This window comes from Brassica rapa, chromosome A01 (genome assembly GCF_000309985.2).
Source record: "Brassica rapa cultivar Chiifu-401-42 chromosome A01, CAAS_Brap_v3.01, whole genome shotgun sequence".
Lineage (NCBI taxonomy): Eukaryota > Viridiplantae > Streptophyta > Magnoliopsida > Brassicales > Brassicaceae > Brassica > Brassica rapa.
This window is the reverse complement of record NC_024795.2, coordinates 9,090,108-9,108,983: the sequence shown is the minus strand read 5'-3', so window position 1 is coordinate 9,108,983 and position 18,876 is coordinate 9,090,108. Positions and strand designations below refer to the sequence as shown.

At 28.5% G+C, this 18,876-nt stretch overlaps 1 protein-coding gene across 2 annotated transcripts; it reads left to right on the top strand.

The window, feature by feature from the left end:
* The first annotated feature begins 4,671 nt into the window (after positions 1-4,671).
* LOC103866120 (gibberellic acid methyltransferase 1) lies at positions 4,672-9,805 on the top strand. Of its 2 annotated transcripts, none has more exons than XM_033284083.1 (3): positions 4,672-7,869; positions 8,222-8,431; positions 8,603-9,805. In XM_033284083.1, the coding sequence occupies exons 1-3, from the start codon at positions 7,384-7,386 to the stop codon at positions 8,960-8,962; spliced, it is 1,056 nt and encodes a 351-aa protein (XP_033139974.1). In that variant the 5' UTR covers positions 4,672-7,383; the 3' UTR covers positions 8,963-9,805. The 2 variants fall into 2 exon arrangements, with proteins under 2 accessions (XP_033139974.1, XP_009142244.1); XM_009143996.3 differs by having other exon boundaries at positions 7,384-7,869; positions 8,222-8,509.
* Positions 9,806-18,876: the final 9,071 nt, after the last annotated feature.

Here is an 18,876-nt window from a genome sequence, read left to right as displayed (position 1 = left end):
CATTAAGATTTAAACATCTATCTAAAAATGTAAAATATAGATATTAAGTAAATTAAAAGTACAAGAAATGGAAATACATATACATGAAAATAAATAATAAGTAAATAATGTAAATATATAATATATGAATTATATATGTAATAATAAGTAAATACACTATTTTTTTAAAAATGAAAAAATTTCATCAAGTATTAAACATCTATCTTAAAATGTAAAATATATAATATAAGTAAATACACAATTTAAAAATGGAAAAAGTGCATTAATATTTAAATATCTATTTAAAAATATAAAATTTAGATATTACGTAAATAAAAATATAAGAAATGGAAATAAACATTTTAAAAAATGGAAAAAGTACATTAAGATTTAAGCATCTATCTTAAAATGTACTTTTATCTTTAAATGGTAGTAAATTATATAAAAATGGAAATACCACATTAAACAAACAAAAAAATGTATAGTTTTACATCAAGAAAGTCCTATAAAACTCATTATTCCATCCACATCAACCTCACACTATTAAGCAAAATTTCAAAGCACTCGAGCAAAAAAATGGTTTCACTATCAACTCTTGCCGTCCCAGAAACCTTTAATGACATTGAATGAGATTTTTTTATAACAACAAACTTTTTGTTAGGTGGATTCATTGTTGGGAAACCCGCAACTTCCAAAAGCCAAACTTATTCATGGGAATTGAATTGCTTTTCATAGACTCAAATGTATTCTTACAAATTTAAATTAATCTAATCTATAATTTTATTGTTAATATTCATACTAACTCTTTCATGATCAAACCATTTCAGTTGATAACCATTCAAGCGTTTATCCCGAAACACTTCATTCCTCGCCGAATCAGGTATTGGTTCATGTTGGTTTAGTATTGTTTTTGGTTTACTAACCGGTTTAGGATGGTCTTATTGTAAATATAATTTAAGTTGGTTTAGCATATATTATGTTTAAAATAACTTAAATTAAATAATAATAATATTATGCTTAAAATATAATTTTAGAGAGTTTTCAAATATAGTTTACAGAACATTATAGGTGATGAATTTAATTTATTAAATTCGTTTATTACTTAAAACTAAGTTTTTTAAAAACATACTGAGTTATAAATATTAATGATGGATTGGTGAGTATAACATGAAGACAAAAATATAAATATCTGATTTTCAAGATAAGAAATTCAGCTTTTATTCAGATACTCAATATATAATATCTTAAATTATGTTTTAAAAAATATACATAATTTATATATATAGATTAATCTTCCAAACTTAAACTATTATATTATATATGAATAATGTTTTTAAATAAAAATAATTTCTGATTTAAAATAAAAAAAAACAACAAATGTTTATTTTCAAATAATGGATGTAATTTACATTATACTATCATTTAACAAGTATTAGATACGTTTTGATATATCATTATTTTCTATTCCCAGAAAACAATAAATTGTTAAACATCAATATCATCTAGGTTAAGTATAAGAACAACAAAAATTCAAACATCACAAAAAATATTTACATAACCATTATAATACAATAATTTAATCAAAAATACAATTAAAAAATATATTAAAAAGAATAGTTATATACTTAATATTTGAAAATAAAAGATATTTTTGCTAAAATTGTACTTACCTGGCCAAGGAGATCGACCATCTTTTTACGGATCGATCGAATGTTGAGCATGTGGTCGATCCAAAAATACTCTGCAGTTTAATAAAATCTCTAAAACATTTATTCCAACACTCAAAAGATAGTTTTGCTAAATATGATAACTAAATAGCCAATAAAATTACAAAAAAATATTTAAATAGTAAAAAATATGTTAATTTAACGTGTTAAAATTTAAAAATAAATTTTAATTATGACATGCATTTTAACATTTATATAAATATAAATCATAGCCTAAATATAAATAATTTAACAACTTAAATTAGAAAAAATAAAAATCCCGAGCGTAACCCGGGTTAATCCCTAGTACTTATACAATAAAGGAGACTTTAGTCTCCCCTTATGAAGCCACATCATCAAAGATGGATGGGCATTTCACGACACCTGTCGCCACACCAAGCATCCTTGTGATTTTCGGCCGATGCTTCTCTTATTTATCTAACATGATTTGGACTTTTTTAAAACTATAGAGATGGCTCAAATAATTCCTTTAGTATCCGATGCTAGCCTAATTTAAAGAATGTGATATGGGCTTTTATTACAATAGATAAAGTTGGCCCAGACATTGTAGAAGCACTCGCCTTTTATTAAAACGAAAAGTTATGATTATTCTATACCTCTGTTTTCGAGCTGTTCCTCAGCCTTTTATTTTTTAGATAATACATTTGTTTAACTTATTCCTTATCAATAAATAGATTACAACCAAATGAAGGCAAAATCACACATAAAATATAACAGATAGAATGATCACAAAAATAATATCACTTTCTTTCAAGAAATTTTCATTTTCAAATTTATAAGCATCTTTAATTTACTAATACCATAAAATGAATTGTAAATTCATTTAAAAATACAAAAATGCAAAACAAATAAGCCTTCTTCTATTTATTGTTAAAATCTAACACTACAATTATACGAGACAACGAAAATTTCACATCCAAACAAACAAAAACAACCCAACAAAATTATTTAGTCGTTACTGAATAATTCACCATAACTTATTGAAAACAATCATTTTTAGTAACCTAATAGCTTATTAAAATTGTATCATAAAATTAAATAAAAAAGTCAAATGTAACATCAATTAGACAAAACTGCTTCCACAAAATTAATAAATCAACTATGCACACAGTATATTAGCCTCCAACCCATAACAAACATAATAATACAATTCATCCACCATATTCAAAAACCAGTAAAGGAAAAAACAAAAACAAAATGGGATCAGTGAATTCAGAAAACAATTATAACTCAGACGAAAGTATTGGTAGCTGTGAAGGAAACTCCTCACACACAAACCCAACCATCTATTTCAAGAACCTCGACCTCAAATATTTTGTAGAAGAGCCACTCACTATGCTAAATAGTTTCAAAATTTTAAAGAATGAATTTTTGGCTACTGGCCATCCAAGGGATCACTACATCTAGGGGTTACTTCAATACTTCCAGTACCGCACATCTATCAAAGGACTCAACCATCTTCGTCAATCTGCAGATGGAAACTATGACAACGGTACATATATTTATGGTACATTAATGTTGTGCAGAGGCAATTTCGGTGAGGGAAAAAAGTACCTCGATAAGTTATCCTGGAAAACTAATCAAGTCAGAACTGCGCAATGTTTGACCATGGTTAAAAATTCACTAAAAAAAATCAGAGCCATTTTGAAAACAAAATATTTAACAAATACAGCCACAATGGAACCCCTAACTGATTGCCACAATCATGACATGGACAGTGCATGCGAAGATTGTTATTACTCTAAGAGGATGAACAAATTTGTTGACTACATTCGCGCAAAAAAAACAGTAAACAAACACATGAATTTACATGTTTCTTTTGGAACATTAACTTTACTTAATCTTTTACATTATACTATATTTACTTTTGTGCAGCTTGGAACATTGACTTTAGTTAATCTTTTACATTATACTACATTTACTTTTGTCCAACTATCAACTATATATTATATTCTTATTATACTAATCTATGAAATCACTTACGATACTCCTCTTTCGCCTAATCAGATAAAAAACAAAGTAACACAATACTGACAATAACCACTATCAAATGGATTAAACGGACCAATTTTAACTTATTAGAAAACAAAATATACAAAGAACAAAAGGTCCGAATCCGGCGCGTAGCGCCGGAATACCCCTAATTAGTACTATTATTCAGTTTTATTGGTTTTATGCATTATCTCTTTATTAAAAATCACTTATAAGAACACTGAGGATTCGAGACCAACTATTTCTTTGTTAAGAATGACTTAAACAATCTTACAAAGATTTGTTCAATTTGAATTACACAATACCATACACGGCTTGACATGGACCAACTTTTAATATGTCTGAGCGGTCGTTTACTGGTAGTTAACCAGCTAGATTATGATCTAAATCTAGGGGGATCGCTTTTTCTTGGCCATTTAACATGCCGTGAAGTTGCGATATAAATTCTTGCATATATTCACCCACAAGATTACTCGAAGCTTACAACCTTTATCTGATAAATTGACAATGCTAATTATTTTTTAAAATATTTATATAACAAATATAATTTACAAAATATAACACCTCTCGATCATTCTGACAGTAAAAGTACTTCATGGAAAAATCAACACCTTTAGCAAAAAAAACTTTTAAGAAAAATGGACAAAGAATTACGAGGTTTACCATATATATATTGGGAAAATCGCATTAAAAACTTTGAAAGTGTCACTTACTAACACTTTAAATTTTGAAGTTTTTCCACTAACACTTTTAACCTTCAAAGTGACATTTTTATCATAAAAAACCTTCAAAGAAGAAAAATGACCAGCTGAACAAGTTAAAAACAATTTAAAAAAAAAAATTTAATTAATAAATAAACAAAAAAATTAATAAAAATCAAAAAAGTTAACAAAAAAACTCATAAATTAAAAAAAGTGAGAAAAATAAATAATGATTTAGTAAATTAAATAAAAAATAACTAAAAATTCAAAAATGAATAAGATCAAATTAAAATACAGAAAAAATAATAATAAATTTCAAAAAATTGAAAAATTCAGAAAAAAAAAATTTCCATTTTCAAATATAATGTCGAAAATTATCATTGGAGATATGCCAAAAAGAGTCATTGGAGATATGTCGGAAATGACGGTTTTTGGCATATCTCCAATGATACGGTTTTTGGCATATCTCCAATGATAATTTCTGACATTATATTTGAAATGAATGTTGATAAAAAAATTCATTTTCAAATGAATTTGATCTTATTTATTTTTTGAATTTTTTGTTATTTTTTATTTAATTTTTTAAATCTTTATTTATTTTCTCATTTTTTAAATTTATGAGTTTTTTGTTAAATTTTTTGATTTTTATTAATTTTTTGTTTATTTTATTAATTAAATAATTATATTTTGAAAAAAAAAAACTGTTTTTAACCTGTTTAGCCGGTCATTTTTCTTCTTTGGAGGTTTTTTATGATAAAAATTTCACTTTGAAGGTAAAAGTGTTAGTGAAAAAACTTAAAGGTTTAAAGTGCTAATAAGTGACATTTTCAAGGTTTTTTATGCGATTTTCCCTATATATATTTATAGTTAGTTAATTAGTACACATCATGTCTTTTTTTTTTTTTGCTAAATTAGTACACATCATGTCACTGCACACAAAGAAAATAGCTTTATTTCTGAGTGATGATTCGTCACTAAGGCTTTGAATGGTAACTAGTTTTCCGCCTCGTCATGCAGTTAACAGTAACAAAAATCTCTATAAATACTCTATATTTATACATTTTTCTAACTGTTAGAACCCCACCGCAATTAAACCACTTGTCCAGCACCGCTCAACCCGCAGTCACCGTTTGGAGCCTAAATAGCAGTGTTTTAGTGATGGATTTTTTTTGACTAATTTTTAGTGAGGGATTTGCAAGCGAATTATTTAGTAATTAAGAAAAATGTTTCACTAACAATATGCACCAGTGTTTATGACCATCCACCAGATGGATTTGGTCAATAGATCACATCAATAGATCCATGCTCCAGAATTCAACTTCCCAAAAGTTGCAACAACCGAATAATAAAAAACTAATTGTGCGTTATATAACATTTATACATAGGGCATTTTCAATATTCAGTCTTCTTTTACCTCACCTTCTTGTTTTTGGTCGGGAAGAACATGAACCGAAACTTTGATAATATTGGATAAATAATATTACTTCCATGTTTTAAAAATGTATAATTTGAAGTTTTCATACATATTAAAACTATCTTAAATTTTGATTATAAATTATTATTTTTAATATTATCTATTTTTATTTTTATAATTTTTAACCAATCAGAATTTAATAAATACAGTTAATTTTTTTTTAGGGTTTACAATATATCACTATTATCTAAAATAATGATGATATGTTTTTGAAATATTTTTTTTAGAAATTATTAAATAATTTCGAAACCAAGAGGTTACTAATAAAGAATCTATGAAGTGACAGTATACTGAACGATTTCTCCATCGAACCCTTTATTACAGAAGCTTGATGTTTTGTAAAGCACTAAGGAATTTTTCTTTTTTACTAAGAATGAAAAAGATAAAGTATACAGCGAGGAGGATAATATACGTTTTTTATAAATATGTCATATAAACCTAGTTAATATTATGATCTGGATAAACAAAGTTGAAGTTGAATAAAAAAAATCATAATAATAAAAATGTGAATAAACATCATTTGTTTTCATTATTTGTCTGTGTTTGCATGTTATTATTTTAATAAACATGTCATATATATAAACTTAGTTGGGAATATTGTGCTATACCTGTTGTGATATTTTATTTATATGTATATCGAAAGAAGAAAAAATCATAGAGGACAGACAACGACTTGTTTTATAAATAACCATATCTACTAATCTTAATTTATCGATACCAAAAGTTAAGACGCAACTGCTAATCTCTTTCCATTTTCTTTTGTCAACCAACTACTAATCTCTTTAGACTTTGGAGACAACGACGAATACTTTAATTTAATTTACGTGTAAAACATTGAAAACGTCTACTAACAGAAAATTTTGTGAATTTTGAAACGTTCTCTTTTGGTCCCTCTCGGAAAGTTTTTATGCGTTCTGCTTTTATGATTAAGGTAAGTCTATATATATATTTTACACGCTATAACCTATATATAGCTCATATACTTCTTCCATGGAGACTGAAGTCGTTAAACATTATCAAACGAATGGACCCCACGAGATGGAAAATCCCAGCTAGTTTTATTCAGTTAATTTATCCTCTAAACTTGTTCCACACTTGTGCAAAATTTCATTGGTTACATACTAATACATTTTCATTATACTAGTCTATTGCTTCTTGTAGTATATAAGTGAAAGAAAATGTTTAAGAAAAGATCATAAAAGACCACAAACAACATTATAAGTTGAAAAAATTATACTAAAACAATTAAGGTTTAAAAATGGTTAGTAAAAGTTTGGTACAATTCATTGAATCACATAGAAACTGTACACTTTAAGGACGTGTCTTGAATCAAATTAAGTAAAAACGAGTAGAACCCTTTGAATCCATAATGTAGCCGAGTATATATAGAGATATTTGGTCCTCATGCAACTTCATTAAGACCAAAAATAGAGACCCTCCTTTGATCAACTTATCTAGTAGTTACAACGTAATTCACCTAATTTTCTTACACACATTTTACCACTAAAATATGGATTCTTCTCGGAGCCTCGAATACGTGCTCTCCATGCAAGGCGGCGATGATGACGTCAGTTACGCCAAAAACAGCTACGGTCCGGCGGCAGCGTTAGCCTCGAGCAAAACAATGCTGACGTCAGCCATCGATTCCATAAAGCTCACCAAAGGAGGCTCATCTCTCATAAAGATAGCAGATTTAGGCTGCGCGGTCGGAGACAATACGTTTTCCACGGTGGACACGGTGATTGAGGCGTTAAGTCGGAAGGTAACTGTGTCTGACGGAAAATCTGATCAGCCGGAGCCGGAGTTAGAGGTATTCTTCTCTGACTTGCCTTCGAACGACTTCAACACGTTGTTTCGATCGTTGGAAGACAAAGTTAACAGCTCGAGCCACAAGTACTTCGCCGCTGGAGTTCCCGGCTCGTTCTATGGGAGGCTGTTTCCGAAAGGAGAGCTACATGTTGTCGTGACCACGAGCGCCTTACAATGGCTCTCTCAGGTATAGCCTATATTATTTTATTTTTTTTGAAAAAAGCCTATATTATTTTTAGGTATAGGTTTTTTTTTGTTCACTTATTGTAAACAAATTTGGGTATTTAATCCTCTATGTAACTTATCAAAAAAAAAAAGTAATTTACATTGGCTGTGAAAACAGAAGATTCAGATTGATTACTATAAATAGAGATAATATATACATTTAGTAAAACTATATAAATAGAAAATAAAACTCCTCTAATAAATAAAACTCCTCTAATATCTCATCAAATGTTAATGAACAATATCTCAAAAACAACAATCAGTAAAGTCTGATTATGGTATCCTCTAATAAAATTGTCTCCATGGATATATAGGTACCAGAAAAAGTGATGGAGAAAGGATCAAAGACATGGAACAAGGGAAGGGCGTGGATTCAAGGAGCAGAGGGAGAAGTTGTGGAGGCATACGCGGAGCAGTCGGACAAGGACTTAGTCCAGTTCTTGAAATGTCGGAAAGAAGAAATTGTGGAAGGAGGAGTGTTATTTATGTTGATGGGTGGTCGACCTTCTGGCTTAGTGAGCCAAGTCAGTGATCATGACTCCCGTCTCAGGCACCTTTTCACTATTTTAATGGATCAAGCTTGGCAAGATCTAGTAGATGAGGTCATCTTGACCTCCATGTTTTTATTTCATGGACCGTTTTTTATGTTCTATGGAATTGACCAAATGTTTCTTTTTTGGGTGAGTTTATAAAAGGGTCTAATAGAAGAGGAGAAAAGAGATGGATTCAACATTCCGGTGTACCTGAGAAGCACAGAGGAGATAGCGTCTGCGGTTGATCGTTCTGGTGGTTTCAGGATAGAGAAGATGGAGGTACTGAAAATAGCTGACCCCATGAATGCTAAACAGCAAGAGTTGAAAGATCCCGAATCTTACGGTTTAGCCATGGCTAACTCGGTTCAAGCCGGTCTAAAGCCAATGGTTGAGGCTTATCTTGGTCCTGACCTGACCTGCAAACTCTTCAAGCAGTACGCAATTCGAGCTGCTGCTAACAAAGAATGTCTCAAGAATAATTCTTTCTATTACATGATCGCTGTCTCAGCGATTAGGGTTTGATGTTAATATGTTATCTATGCACGTAGTATAGTATGGCTTGCCAAAAGATTATTTTATATCTACGGGTTACGACATCGTTTAATGCATTCTGGTATAATTATTATTAGACTGAAAACACTGTATTACAGATATTATAGTACTTTTCCTTGAAATCTTACAATATTTCCCCTACATTTTGTGGTTTTGGTGAATTTGAGAAATATCTCCTCCGTGAAACAAAGAATGGTTCTTGAAACAAAACATTTGTCTAATACGTGAGAGATGAGAAAAGAGAACCTCGTGACCACCAATGACACTTTTTTACGTGACACTCGTTAAAACAAAATATACTTATTTTTCACTCCAAACCTCCCTACCACCACCTCGAATTCATTCCTCTCACGCCACACATCAGTACACAACCATGGCTTCTCCTTCACCATCAGTTTCAAATCCTTAAGGAAATACCCAAAAAACAAAACAATGAAAGATCTGTCTTTCTTCTTCCTCAAGAAACACTATCTAGCGCGAGGATGCAAGGACGATGTCCTCGTGGTGGCTTTGCGAGCTCTTGTGGTGGTGATGGCTCGACTTCCACACTAAACCAACATCAAAACATCGACGTGATCAGACCATCTGTCACACCTGAAAACACTCCTCTCGGTGGAGGGTCGCCGAGAACTCTAGAGGATATGATACTTCAGCTAGAGGTTGAAGAAGATGTAGGAATTCTTACTGGTTTATAACAATTAATAAATCAACCTATGAATTCAGTTTGCCTAGATCTTATACAAATACTTGAATAAATCTAGATCTTAGACTCTCGAATATAACTGAATGTTTTGATGCGGAAAGATAAACAAACCTAGTCGAGATTTCAAACATCAGCCGTAACCGGTAATTATAAATGCATTGATTAGGTGTTCTATGAAGTTTGTAAGGAATATGGATGAAACAAGATGGGATTTGCCCCTCCCATATAACGAGAGATAAATATCTCTGGACCTATCGATGATTTGATACTGAGAAATGCATGGCCATGCTCAAACGAGGTGAATGTCAGTCGTTTGTTTTTTATCAGTTTAAATCAGAATTCGATAAATGTGATCTAGTTTAATAAGGATGACACTAGTTTTTGCCTTATGCTGAGATCAAGATATAGCGACAAAGGATTTACGAGAATAGATGATTCTAGTACAAGTGGGAGATTGTCAGGAATGTCCTAAAATCATTTTGCACTTACTCTGGTTAAGGTCGTAGTGTCGAGGTTTGACAATCGTATAAAATTAGGTGGTTATAATGTTTTGCTAGAAACTGCTTATAATCTATAGATTAAAAATATATTACTAATTTTATATGATCTTACATGTTCATACACCTAAACAAACTAGATTAATGATTATGGTTTTGGAAGTAATATAATACATAAGATGTATTATACTAAAATAAGTGATCACTACTATATAAAAGCTACTAATTTTGAGACTTCTTAGGAGTGCCACATAGGACAAAATATTCCCTACCAATCAAACTGCCACGTCATCGCGAATGTTTAGATGATGGGTCTCGAACCATCCAAACCCATCAAAATAGTCAGCCCATTGTATAACTTATAGCTTCATTTTCTTTAGTCTACTCGCCTCAGACGTCTCCAGCGACTCCAAATCTGTTCGTCTACCCAACTTCACCGGTGTAACTCCTACGACTACAACAATGGCACTTCAATGCTCCATTATAGCTCATCAAGTGAAGACTCTTTGTACCTCTCCACATCCCTCCTCTCAATCTCTTGCCCAGTTCCTTAAATTTGATTTGTCACAAAAAGTCAGTGCATCAGATAGTTTTTGAAAATCAAATAATACTAGGTGTTTTCCTGCACTATGTGCAATGATAAATTTTTTAAAAGTTAAATTATATTTAAAATAAAATTTATTAATATTATATATTTTATTATTTTTGACTAATATTTAATATAAAGTTGATCATTTTTGAGACTATAATGTTTGCTATTGTGATCAACACATTTTTACAGTAGTCTGTATCTTTTTTATTAGTCATCTTCCTAATCTTTTTTTCTTTTTGGTAAAATGATTAAAAAAAAAGACTGAAGCTAAAATTAATCTTTTTGTTCTTGATCATTCACGTTATCTTCAAAGTCAATAACATGGCCAACGTAAATGATTGACGCTGACATTTCAGCTTTTCTGATTTTTACTATTCTAATGTTTCAATATAATTTGAATATTCTCTTTGTTTTATAATATAATGGTTTAAAAGTATTTTTTGTTTCACTATATAAATTGTTTTTATATTTCAATGTAACTTTATATTTATTGGATATTGTGTGGCCAATTAAATTATGTAAATTACTGTGTAATTGATTAAATTTATACATTAAATGACAGTTTTCTAAAATAATAACTTTTAAATATTACATATTTTAATTAAAATTGATTACATTTTGAAATAGATAGAGTAATCTATAAACTAACTCTATATAGATATGATGACAAAATTGTAAAGTGGTCTCATCTTTAATTTCTCTCATTCTGTGCATTCCTAAATAGGAGGAGATAATCAACATCTAATTTTATGTTACTCTCAGTATATTAGAAATAGTCGAACCGTAAACCAATTAAGGATGATGTAAGGAAAACATAAAGATGTTTATCCAGTTATCACAAATATAGAATCAATTGACAACAACTTAATTATATCCAGCGTAGGACAACATAGAAGAGTTTTCATACCTTCTAATATTATAATATCTCACTATTTTATTGGTTAAATCAGTTTTCTCTATCACAAATACTCACTTCATTCTTAGAGTTTAAAATTTTCTATCTGCTGATATTAGTAGTTTGATCCAAAACAAAAGAAGAAACGGTCGAACTGTACATTATAATTGGAGAAAGAAAACAAACAAAAATCAACCGAAGACTTTTAAGGTATATGAAACAAAAATTGGAAATATCAATTCTCTGCAATTAAAAAATAATGCAATAAAATTGTAAAAATACAAAATAAAACAAAAAAATACACATAAAGAAAGATTTAGTAAAATAAAATCATAATATAATTTCCATAATTGATAGTGCTCAGCTACACTAAAAAGTCTAAATTTACAACATACACAGTTTTATTTACATCTTGAAACCTATTATCTAATTTAAATGATTCTAAAAAAGTACCAGCACGAAGAGTTAAAAAAATACTATAAAATATAATACATAACGTTAAAAATACATTATCACTAATCACTAAAAAATCATGTTAGTAGTAATATAAATGAAATGACAACACATTTATTAAAACCATAGAAAGACACGCAATAAGGTGTTAATAAATATACAAATTACAAATTAAATATGCTCAACGCAAACACACATAAAAATGAGACATCATATTTGGATATATTTAAATAAATAATTTTAAATATATTATATTCTTGATAATTTTAAAATTACTTAAAAAGAAACTAAATTATTAAAAAAATAATATACAAATTAAACTAAAGCAATATTTTGTAATAAAATAGATTTTAGATTTTAAAGACTTCTAATCCATGTAATATTACAAAATTCAAAATTTGTTTATTACAATTAATATTTTACATTAGATATATTAAAATAATATTCTAGATTGATATTCAATTGTCAGTTTTCAACTATTACACGTAAAAATATTATTAAGTACGTTTTTTTTTTGAAAAGGAGGTTTTATATTTTAAGTAGGTTATTGGAGTACTTTTTCTTTTCGTAAATTTATTCGAGATGAGATTCCGATCTTTTAAACTAAGACAATTTGTGTTCTATACATAATTATATTTTTTTTACATAACTCTAAAAATCTCGGATTTGATTCTTCATATTTTATTAGTTAATTGTGTTACATATAATAGAAATATTTACTTCAAACTAAAAATATAAAAGAATTAAATTTAAAAATTAGTTATATATAATTTAATATAGAAAAATTCACATACAAATAAAAATGATAAATGTAACAAATTTAAATATATTATCCGCGCGTAGTGCGGAGAAAGGATCTAGTAACTATAATAATTATAATTATCTTAATAAAAAGATGAACGTGTATGTGCATAGGCTTTAGTTCACCAGCCTTTTAAGTGGCCTAGGTTAAGCACGTTTCCATGTTATTATATACTAGGTGGTAATCTGCGCTCTGTGCGGACTGAATGATCTAATATAAATTATTTATTTTTGATCTATAGGTATTAAAAATGTAAAAATCATAATCATAAATATTATATGTTATATAATGAAAGAGGTAAAGAAATTGTGCATGTTAATATAAGATGGAAAAATTTCATGTTTACTACTTTCATGGTACCACTTTACATCTTTACTACCACTAAAGGGACATTTTCAAAAATACATTCTTCATTAAGTGACAAAAGACTTTTATGCCATTGTTCTCTATATATATAATAAATTATTGTTTAAATAAATTAAAAAATAAAGGGAATAAAAAAATAAATTAAAAAATTTATGTTTTTGAATTAAACTTTTATAAATTTGAAGTTTTTTATAATTTTTTTTAATATTGTTTTTCAATTTTTCTTTTTGAAAATCAAAAATTATGTTTGCAACTATTTTTAAAATATTTTTTTTTATATTTTTAAGTATTTATTTATATATTTATTAAAATCCTAAATTTCATATTCCAAAAACCCTACCCCACCCCTCAACTCTAAACCGTAAGTTTAGATTAGTTAACTCTAGAGGTATAAGTGTCTTTTACCCTTCATTAAAAGTGAGATAAAAGTGATTAGTGTAGACAAGAAAAGTGATACTATGAATATGGTATTTTTGGCAATTTCCCATATAAGATAAGCTTTGAATTTTTTTTATTTTTTAAATTTGTGTTATTCCTCGGGTGTAATTAAAATATAGTTTATGCAATCAAATCTATAAGCGTAAACAAAGACTTAACTTAACAATGAAGATAAAACGAAACATAGGAAATCTTATTCTTGCTTTCATAATATAATTATGAATTTAAGATATAACAAAACATAAATAATAGAATAATAAAATATCAAAAGAACAAATAATAAAACTGAAAAATCCATAACTGCACCCACATGGATCTTCAAAACTCTTCATTTGCAATGTTATCGAGAGCAATAACAAAAGATACCAACTTATAAAATTAAACAAATTTATTTTACCAAACTTATTGAATGAAATGCATTACTTCTTTCTTAAAGCGTCAATTTCTGGAACATTATCGGGCTCGAACACAATTTTGAAAACCCCATCAATATTAATCACATTTCAATCGACCTAATCATGATAAACAAAAGTATGTTAGCAAGTAACACACCAATAGAAAACTTAGGAGTGATATTAATATTACATTGTCAATATTTGGATGATCAAATAAAAATTGAAAAATATACTATAAATTCCATGTATTACACTTTACCAAAAACCTAACCGAAAAAATATAGTCTGGATTTAGTAATATCAAATAGACTGAATGATGTTATTCTTAAAAAAAAGGTATATAGATATTATTTGGTACATAAACTGATCAAACCGAATAAATCATTTACTAAAAATAGTAGTATATTTATATGTAAATTATATAGCATAATAAATAATATGTATATATATAATTTATTTTTATTGATATGATCTTCATACTTAAATGTTGATTATAGTAATTTTATATATTGTTTTAAGTTAAAATTGTTCTTTTCATTTTATCAAATTAAACAAACGGAAAATTTCATGTTTACCACTTTCATGGTACTATTTTTCATCTTTACCACCACTAAAGAGACATTTTCAAAAATACATTCTTTATTAAGTGGCAAAAGACTTTTATACCCTTGTTCTATATATATAATGAATAATTATTTAAATAAATAAAAAATAATAAATAAATAAAAATAATAAATAAATAAAAATAATAATTTTTTAATGTTTTCGAATTATACTTTTTCAAATTTAAACTTTTTATATAAATTTTTTTTTTGATTTTTTTGATTTTTTTCAAATTTTCGTTTTGAAAATCGAAAATTATGTTTAAAACTATTTTAATTTTTTTATATATTTTTAAGTATTTATTTATATATTTATTAGAATCATAAATTTCATATTTCAAAAACCTTACCCTACCCCTCAACTCAAAACCCTAAGTCTATATTAGTTAATCCTAGGGGTATAAGTGTCTTTTGCCATTTATTAAAAGTGATGGTAAAAATGATTAGTATAGACATGAAAAGTGGTACTATGAATGTGGTATGTGCGGCAATTTCTCTTAAACAAAACATATTTTTCACTTTTCTGTTGACAAATATGTGTGCTAGTATTTAGTTATTTAATAATATTATGGATTATTAATTTTCTTATTTTTATTTTATAAAAAAAAGTTATTATTAGCTTACAATATGTTTACTAATTATTTTAGATTGTAAAAAAAGAAAAGAAAAAAAATGATCTCATACCACTTACCTAATTTTGTTATTGCGTGATGCATTTTCGTGAAATAGGTATTATAAGATCTGTGATGGTCACGCCAAAAATATATCAGAAATATTCTCCTATCGATTATGGTAAATATTTCGATTCTTTGAATTTTGTTTCCTTTTATACGTTAACAATATTATTGTGTTTCCTTAATATTTTGACCAATTAAGCGTAGGTTATAATTTGGAATATCGAGTTTGAATCGAGTATATTGAAATTCAATTGTGTTTTCTTTTTCTTTTGACCAAATAACCAAAATCATTACTATTAAAAGGGAAGGAGTCCTAAAAAATCTACTTAAAACAAGTCATAGTTGGACCATTTCATTTAACTAACTAGAATTCCTATTATTTCTCATACTACTAACTTAATTATTCTTCATTAAAAGCAAATTAGTCATAAAAAATGGTACTAACCTAATTATCTACTTATACGTTTACTATATACGCATTATTCCATCATAAATATTTTGAGGTAATATTAAATAATGTCCACCCTATATTTATATAGTATATGGTTACTTGTGATTTATTTAATAGATAATACCTTCGAAAACTATAAACAAAATATAATATCCATTGTAAAAAATATATTTTTTACAGAGATGAACCATTATTTTATACTAACCTTATTAACTAAACTGATTTCATTAACCATGTTATATATATGAACACTTCAACATTATCATTCACAAACTAAACGATGTTTGTCACAACTTAATATTCCAAGTTGGTTGTATTATTTTAATACCAAACCAGTTCCTATAAAAATCCATAGATATGATTATGGTCTACATAAAACCGATTCAATCTTTCCATCTGCTATATTTTCAGAAAATGACTATTTATCTTCGATTCTGTTAGATATTTAGTCTAACCAATTATAAATCGGTTAGTGATAACTTCTAAAACTTTGAAAACACTTTGTTATTTATTAACACTATATCGATACTTTAAAACATGTTAGCAGTAGAATTGTGTTTTAGAACAAAATCTACTTATTTTAAAACATAATATTATTTTGAAAATAGTTTTAATACTATGTGCTATATTAAACATAGTTATATATATTTGAAATAAATAATTATATACATAAATTATACTTTTGGTTAACTAAATTATTTATCAACCAAATAAAAATATTCGGGTAATTCAAGTTTTCGTGTTATCCGATTTATAAATAGTATTTTTAGGATATGTGGTTATTTAAAAATTGAACGTAATTAATATTTTTAAATATATAATTTTTATTTAAAAATTCAGGTACTCATTTGGTTCTCGGTTCGGTTTCAATTTTTCGGTCATAGATTTATGATTTGCTATATTATTTATGCAATTCAATTCAATTTTGGTTTTTCAGCTTGGTACGGTTTGGTCCGTGGTTTTGGATAAATGTGCTCAAACTTATACACTATCTTATATAGAAATTCGTTTACAATATATTTAATTATAAAAACAAACCCGCGCTTTCCAAGCGCGGGTCAAAATCTAGTATATCTTATATCCGTAACGTTTAATTTTTTTTCCAACGTTGACAAAAATATTGCCTTTTACGAAAGAGTTAATATTGCATTATAATTAACGTTGACAAAAATGTTCATAAAACATTCGATTATAATTCGTGTTCCTAAAATAAGCATAAAATTGTTCTTAAAATTATTCCCGTTTCTTTAGTTGCATTATAAAGAAATTTGATATTAGTTTAAAAATGTTCATAAAATGTTGCATAAAAATGTTCATAAAATGTTGACTCGTTTTCAAAAATATTCATAAAACGTTGCATTATAATACGATTTGATATTAGTTTAAAAATGTTCATAAAATGTTGCATTATAATTCACATAAACAAAAATGTTCATAAAACAACTTGATAGATGTCGAACTTATTTTGTTGCCTTTTACAACAAAGTTAATATTCTGGCTGTCATAAATGCCCGTTTTTTTTTTCAAATCGGATTGTAAGCATATAGTATAATGTATATGACCAATGGCATTTGGTTGTAATTATTCTAGTTCACAAAGGGTTTTTTTTAAATGTTAGTGAGAGTGCATGAGGTGATGACACATAGGAAATGACACTCATGTAATAAACACATGAAGCCAAGGTTTATTTCTATGAATGTTCCTCCTTTAATAAGAAAAGGATATCTCTGTTCTAAAATTCGGACGCCCAGCCACCTAGGCGTCCGCATAAGCGTTCGACGGTGGTGCATCGCCGTGGTTTTAGCCAAATCGTTACAATAAGTCAGATAAGCAATAGATCACTTAAAACCCGACTAATCGCCGCCTAATTGCCCAGAAATCGGACAAAAAGACCAATTTGAACAGTAAAATTTTGGACTTTGAAGACAAATGTTTGGGCCATAAGACAGTCCATTTGCTTGAGTAGAGTTGGGATCTCCTCTATGTATTTATAGAAGACTTTGAGGCTCCTCTTCGAAGGAATTAGTCGATGTGGGACAAATGCCACTGGTTTCTAATTTTTTTTTTTTGACTTGCGCTACTTAAAATAAAAGAAAAGTTGCATCAGAGTAGAATTTAACACCACACCTCTTACTGCAACAATTGCTAAGCAAACCACTGAACTATGTCGATTATTCGTTAAACATTCACATGTAATGGTATGTATACATATATTTATAATTTAAAACACATAAAAACTAATCCCCGCGTATACCCCGCTTAATCCCCGATTTTTCGGTAACTCGCTAGGTCCAGAATTGCCGCCTGACTAGCGCCTCGCGTAGTTTCGAACAGGGATATATATACATGGTGTTGTCGTTTCATTAAATACGACGAACGCAGCTAAAACTCTAAGGCGACCAGAGACAAAATGTTTGTCTAGTTTGACGGCATTAGCATCCCGTTGTGAACAAGTTTGTGTGCGTGTGAATACCAGTAGAGGCACAACATTTGAAGTGCTAAAAAACTTCGGTTTGTTTTGTTTATTTTTCCACTGCAAAATAATCAGATGTATCAGAAATCCTAGATCTAGATTTATTTCAGTATCGGCATGAGATTCTAGGCATATGAATTCAAATCGTTATAAACCGGTATGAATTCTTACAAAGACACGGTGGAGGAGATCAAGCCAGATGAGCTTGGAGGCAAAACACCTGCCTCGGACTGTAGCTGGGATCCGGGGAGAGTGTATTGTGGTGTGGACCGGAGTCGTTGCAAAGCTGATGGGCTTGGAGATGATACAGGTTCAGGTGGTAAACCGGGAAAAGACAAACTAAGGACTTCTCAAGAGAGAGCGTCTAAGGAGGAGAGATCGGACGCTGGAAGTCAACAGACGAAATATTCAGACCACTGAAGCTCCTTGCTCGTCTGGAGATTTTAACGCAATGAGACCGATAAGAGCGGGGCCCACCTTCCGTTTCCCATAAGAGTTACGTTTCAGTATTAGTTATGGGACTGAGCTTAGACGAAATAT

What these genes read in the sequence shown, in the direction of transcription:
- LOC103866120 (XM_009143996.3), top strand. Translation starts at nt 7,384, where the DNA reads ATGGATTCTTCTCGGAGCCTCGAATACGTGCTCTCCATGCAAGGCGGC. An exon ending in CCTTACAATGGCTCTCTCAG is followed by an intron (nt 7,870 to 8,221) that starts GTATAGCCTATA and finishes ATGGATATATAG; the next exon opens with GTACCAGAAAAAGTGATGGA. An exon ending in GGCAAGATCTAGTAGATGAG is followed by an intron (nt 8,510 to 8,602) that starts GTCATCTTGACC and finishes AGTTTATAAAAG; the next exon opens with GGTCTAATAGAAGAGGAGAA.